At 33.3% G+C, this 6,685-nt stretch overlaps 1 protein-coding gene across 2 annotated transcripts; it reads right to left on the reverse strand.

The window, feature by feature from the left end:
* On the reverse strand, nucleotides 1-6,685 carry LOC144956024 (uncharacterized). Of its 2 annotated transcripts, none has more exons than XM_078886312.1 (3): nucleotides 6,271-6,685; nucleotides 4,205-5,818; nucleotides 1-3,670 (listed from the first exon to the last, which is right to left on the reverse strand). In XM_078886312.1, the coding sequence occupies exon 3, from the start codon at nucleotides 3,643-3,645 to the stop codon at nucleotides 1,948-1,950; it is 1,698 nt and encodes a 565-aa protein (XP_078742438.1). In that variant the 5' UTR covers nucleotides 3,646-3,670; nucleotides 4,205-5,818; nucleotides 6,271-6,685; the 3' UTR covers nucleotides 1-1,947. The 2 variants fall into 2 exon arrangements, with proteins under 2 accessions (XP_078742438.1, XP_078742439.1); XM_078886313.1 differs by lacking the exon at nucleotides 6,271-6,685 and having other exon boundaries at nucleotides 4,205-4,426; nucleotides 5,643-6,007.

Genomic DNA, 6,685 nt, shown 5'->3' on the forward strand with positions numbered 1-6,685 from the left:
TAAAGGTTTTGAAGCTAAATGAAGATATATTTTATTACAATATAGCAAAGATATGAGGTATGAAAATGAAATGATAGATGTAATAAGTATGAAATCAAATAGATGGATGACAATTTGATGGAGGTGATGTGATGATGAATATGATATGAAAACGATATGTCAATATATAATTAAATCAATTAATTATCAATACTTTACCAAACCGCTACCACATCAGACAATCTCACAGATAGGTTGCAACCATCACAGTCATACAGGCAACTAATAATTGACTAACTAAACACAATCCAGACGTGTAGAAGAAAGCCAAAAGAGTGTTCTTGATAATCAACAAAACTGTAAGGTTGTTCTAATATTTTTAATTTGTCTCTTCATGAAATTGTTCTGATTTCACAGTATTCATAAACAGATCAATTGTTTCTCAATGTTCTGATATTAAAACAAGCAAATGATTCTTCACAGGTAACTTATAAAACAGGCAAATGTTCAGTTTCTATTAGTGTCAAGCTATGAGAGAATAGCTAAAGTTGGCTTGTTAAAGCCCAGCCTCCAACGGCTCATTCACTTTAAAGAAAGAAAATGATTTTGTTATAATATGATAATTATACGATATATCTCTATCTATATTCGAACTCACTCAATATGTTTACTTTAAATGAGTAAATATTATTTTACTTTAACAAATCAATTTATTATATTGATTATTATTGCTTTACTTGTAGATATGATATAATATTGCTCTATAGCAAGAAACGCTTATTTTCTTTACAACAAGAATTATATTACACAATTAATTGAATTATCTGATTAATTAATTGAGACTCAAAATTTAAAGTGATATTATGATATTAATATCAAAACACAATCATAATTGTAATGACAACATATTATTCAAAAATCTCACCAGAGCCGAACAGATTATTGAAATCACAAATTAAGTCTACACAAGACTTTAATCAAACTCTACACAAGAGTTATAACACAACTTGATTCAGCTCAAACTTTGAGCACCACAAAGTCTACACAAGACTTAAATCACACTCTACACAAGAGTTAACACAAAACGTGTTTCAGCTCGAAATTTGAGCACTACAAAGTCTACACAAGACTTTAATCCAACTCTACACAAGAGTTAGCACAAACATGTTTCCGCTCAAACTTTGAGCACTACAAAGTCTACACAAGACTTTAATCCAACTCTACACAAGTGTAAAAACAAATGAGCCTAAAAGACTCCGCTGTGGTTATCGCTTAGAGACTATGAGCCTAAAAGACTCCGCTGCCTGGTCTCTTTTGAGAAAATGAGCCTAAAAGACTCCGCTGAGTGGTCTCTTTGAGACTATGAGCCGAAAAGACTCCGCTGAGTGGTGTGAAGAAACTGCTCAAAACTCAGGCATTTATAGGCAAAAATCAAGCAAACGACGCAAAATTCTACCCACACAAACGGATGTTAGTCATATCCGTAAACAACTCAAATTCAATAAAAACTCCCCCAGATTCCACAATAATGGACAACAACAACCCATCCTGATACCGGACATCCTCATATCAAGGATAAATAATTTCGTCAGCCCCATAGTTACGAGATATCAATCAAGCCATACCATAATAAAGTCACTCCCGTAGAATACGGGGATAGTACTTTGCTTATAAGTTTGCGGAGAAAACAAGATTGATGCCTTTCCCACACTACGTAGTTTAATTCAAACTTCCGGCCATAGGTGCATGATCTGATACGACCTGTATCAACAAAAGAAGGGTTGTTCCGGAGGGATTACAATAACAACAACAACTAATACTACGACGACGTACATCCCGTCGTGAACTGCCGCCTACACGGAAGCATTTCGTTACAATCTCTTCTATATGTTGAATGATAAACATCATAATAACATGTACTTGATTGTTAAAATATATATTTTAGATCTTTTTACAGTTCATTTTGATTCATTGATGCTCAAAATCTGTTACTAATACAGCAATAATTCCAAAGAAATTAAGACAACCTGGGAAAAGAAATAAATAATTCCAGCCCAGTTGAATGAGTATTTCTTCCAAGACTAAAGGCATTACCAAAATCAGGATACTACAGGAAATGACAATAATCCCTATATTGCTTGCAAAATGTGTCTTTCCAAACAGCTTTGCAACAGCAATGTTATAAATAGAAAAGACAGCCCCCATCATACCAAAATACATAACAGTCAGAGTAGAAAACGCCCAAATGTCGACTGTTGCTGTAAAAGGGTAGATCAATCCGATAATCGTGAATGAGCTGTTATAGAATAGAAAGAAATTCTTGATGCTGATATTGTCTTGTAAAATGCCCAGAAATATTGAGAGTATAAGTGTTGAAATTGTAGAAGCTGTGCCTACTCTGGCCAAGAAAAAATCATCGGCGATCAAGAGCTGTCCAAATTCTTTGTAGTAGTTGTTGATGGTGACGAGACTAGTGGAGGTGGTTGTGAGAATAAGACATACGGTGTAGAATTTCGGAGTGAATATCATCTGACGTGGGCTTAAATTGGTGGATTGATTTACTGGTTGGTTTTCTTGGGATATTGGTGAAGACAATAATGGTGTTGATGATGTTGTAGATGAAGAGGAGGATAATGATGATGCCAACCAGGAAATCTGAAATTTGTTTGGAGTCACTTGAGATGCTATTGGTGGAGATAATGATGACGACGAAGACCATGATGATGATGATGATGATGATGATAATGATGATGATGATGATGATGATGATGATGATGATGATGATGATGATGCTAACAATGAATGATGAATTGTTGAAATTGACGGTGGTGATGAGAGTTGCAGTGGAGATTTCGATGGTGATTTTTGTGTTGTTTTTAGTGATAAATACGAAGACAATGGTTTTGTTCCAGCCTGAATGTTTGTCAAATTCTTGTTGCTCTGTTCATTAAGATCATTATCTTCAGCATAACTTCTACAATTTTTCGAGTTGTTCTCCTCTTCCACTGGTCTGATTTTAACCAAGAAGTACCCTATGATTTGTAGAGTCAAACATAAGGTTCCTAGAATTACAAAAACTGATGGTACTTTATCTATAATATCCACCTGGGTAAAATATAGAACCCATCCAACTTTCTTGTCTGGAACCTTGTTATTTGGATTGACATACCACGTGACAATTAAGGTTGTAATAATGGCTCCTATAAAAAAGCCCGTTCTGGCAATAACCATACATTTTCCAGTTTTATTCCCAGCCCGATTGACAATGAGCTGCATGCATACACAGACTACAGCCCCATCTCCAACACCACTCAAAACCCCGAAGGTAAAATTCATCAATGCATTTGACTTTTGGATGGCAAAGTAGGTGAGAAAATAGCTGGCACTCGTTGTTATAATTCCGAAAATGACAAGCGGTTTTGCACCTGTTCGTCGGATTGCAAAACCGGAAATGAAACTAGATACACAAGCACTACTGAACCTCAACGTCATTAGCCAGGGACCTTGGGCTGTTGGAGGCATTCCAATGTAGTGAACCATGTAAGAATTTGTGTAGATCAATAAATTGCCCCAGAAGTATGAATGTCCGTAAGGGAAAATAAGGAGAAAACAACCGATAATCGTTAGCCACTCATTGGTAAAATGGAGACTTTTTCCTGACTTCATGACGGGAATTTAAAATAGTTCGAGCCTGGAAGAATGAAGAGAATTGGAATAGAAAGACAGTCTTATTAATTGTATAATATATTAAATGAATGAATATGGCCCATCACCTTGAGAAGGTATAGGTATTATTATATCGTGATGAGCGTGGTGGCAAAATGGGGGAATTTCAACTGATTAAATAAGATCCCCAACATTTAGTAGTTACTTAAAAAAAGAACAGATGACGGTTGTTTAAGATGATATGAATAGAAAAAAAATGAGTCTTCATATAAATGAATGGTGATCACATTCACAAATAAGAATATGATGGTAAAATGGAGACTTTTTCCTGACTTCATGACGGGAATTTAAAATAGTTCGAACCTAGAAGAATGAAGAGAATTGGAATAGAAAGATAGTCTTAACAATTTTTTAATATATTAAATGAATTTAATTGATTAAATAAGACCCCCAAAAATTACTAGTTACTTTTTAAAAGGAAGAACAGATGACTGTTGTTTAAGATGATACGAATAGAAAGAATTGAGTCTTCATATAAATGAATGGCGATCACACTTACAAATAAGAATTTGATGATATTATTACGAATCTTATGCGACCTTGCTGATATGATAATATTAGAAATTGCTTGAAGTCTTGTGAGGTTCCACTTCAGATCGGAGAGACGTTGCAGTTCTTCTTTTGATCGAGTCTCGGACTTGATAAATTATTGACAGTTGTAAAGGTGATAAAGAGCTCGAGCGTCTTGTGCCCCACAAAGTACGGAGAGTAAGATGTAAATCTATAAATATAGACAATATGAGGAGTTGAATAGTGGCCGTCAAAGCGTAAGTTCTTGAGAGAAATGAAAAATGAAAATTAAATCCATCAGCATTTATAATTAGTGGTTACTTGACAAAAGCTGAATAAAATGTATTCACAAATTTGAAATGAATTCAAATAGAAAGTTAATAAAGGAATGATAATCTAATATTATAAGCTAAAGTTTGTCTAAGCCTACCAAAACATAATTGGAGTGAGATGAACTCCGTTTTCATGTATGAAATACTAAAATAAAAATTTAGAACAACAAGGTGAATATATGTTACGTGACACTAAACAACTTCTCAGATGCACATACTGAATAATGAGAGAAAGTTTTCTTTATGTGCCCAACATTCTGAACTACGACATTATACAGCTATAACCATGCTACGTGGCGTGCAGTAACAAGGCGCTTATTGTCAATTCCCGACAGAATTTGTTATAACCTAAAAAAAGCTATAAATTAAATAATCACCTTAACATGCCAAAAAGTCTTACACGAAGTTTAAAAACAAACATTGTTATCTTTTTTCTTAAAGAAATTTCCACCTTTAAGAACATTCAACGAGGTTAAAAGTAATCTTATTTTTCATGGATGTTAGAAGCAAAAACTATTTTTGTCAAAAATGGTGAAGGATGTTTTGTCGGATGACACTAACAGAGTGATAATGGAATCCATAAAAGTGACTATTGCGTTTATTAGCAAGAACAATGGGTCGGAAATGCAGGTAATTAAAATATCGAAACTGAACCGATGTTACCTGAAACGGTTGATTTACATTTCTATTCTGATATTATGAACAATACAGACTGTTTTAATATCCTGAAAAGAAAAACCCTCTGCATGACGGGAATTTAAAATAGTTCGAGCCTGGAAGTGGAAGAATGAAGAGAATTGGAATAGAAAGATAGTCTTATTAATTGTATAATATATTTAATAAATGAATATGATTCAACAATTGAGGCCAGCCATGGCCCATCACCTTGAGACGGTATAGGTAATATTATATCGTGATGGACGTGGTGGCAAAATGGGGGAATTTCAACTGATTAAATAAGATCCCCAACAATTACTAGTTACTTTTAAAAAAAAGAACAGATGACGGTTGTTAAGATGATATGAATAGAAAGAAATGAGTCTTCATATTAATGAATGGTGATCACATTCACAAATAAGAATATGATGATATTACGAATCTTATGCGATCTTGCTGAGATGATGATGATGATATTAGAAATTGCTCGAGGTCTTGTGGGGTTCCACTTCCGGTCTGAGAGTCGTTGCAGTTCTTCTTTAGATCGAGTTTCGGACTTGATAAATTATTGACAGTTGTCGAACTTGTAAAGGTGATAAAGGAAGCTCCGGCATCTTGATGGCGAAAAAAAAAATCTAATGAAGTGCCACACAACGTACGGAGAATAGGATATTAATATCGAAAATCTAGACAATGTGAGGAGTTGGATAGTGTCGCCGTCAAAGCGTAAGTTCTTGAGAGAAGTGAAAAATAAAGATTAAATCAATCAGCTTTTATAATAAGTGGTTACGTGACAAAGGCTGACATAAAAGTATTCACAAATTTGAAATGAATTCAAAGAAAATGCCTATTTGGACAATAAAGATTGTTATTATTATTATTATATTATTATTATTATTATTATTTATTATTATTATTATTATTATTATTATTATTATTATTATTATTATTATTATTATTATATTTTATTATTATTATTATTATTATTATTATTAAAAAAGAGAAGGCTATTAAAGTTAAAGGGATGATAATCTAATATTAGAAGCTAAAGTTTTACTAAACCTACCGTTATGTAAATAGAGTTTGATGAACTCCGTTCTCATGCATGTATTACTAAAATAAACATTTAGAAAAATACACGGTGAATCAATGTTACGTGACACTTATCACTCCTCAGATACACATACTGAATAATGAGAGAAAGTTGTTTTTTTATGTACCCGTTATTATACGACTATAACCATACTACGTGGCGTGCAGTAACAAGACAATTTTTGTCCATTTCCCCAGAATTAGTTAAAACCTAAAATAAAAGCTATGAATTAAAATGATCATCCCTTAACATGCCAAAAAGAATTAACATGAGACTTCCAAAAACATAGTTGTATTCCATTTCTTTAAGAAATTCCCAGCTTTAAGAACATTCAACAAGGTTAAAAGTAAACTTGTTTTTCATTGATGTTCCAAGTACAAACTATTGT

The sequence above is a fragment of the Berghia stephanieae genome, chromosome 10, assembly GCF_034508935.2.
Source record: "Berghia stephanieae isolate SIO BIC M18660-M18661 chromosome 10, UCSD_Bste_1.3, whole genome shotgun sequence".
NCBI classification, from domain to species: Eukaryota; Metazoa; Mollusca; class Gastropoda; order Nudibranchia; family Aeolidiidae; genus Berghia; species Berghia stephanieae.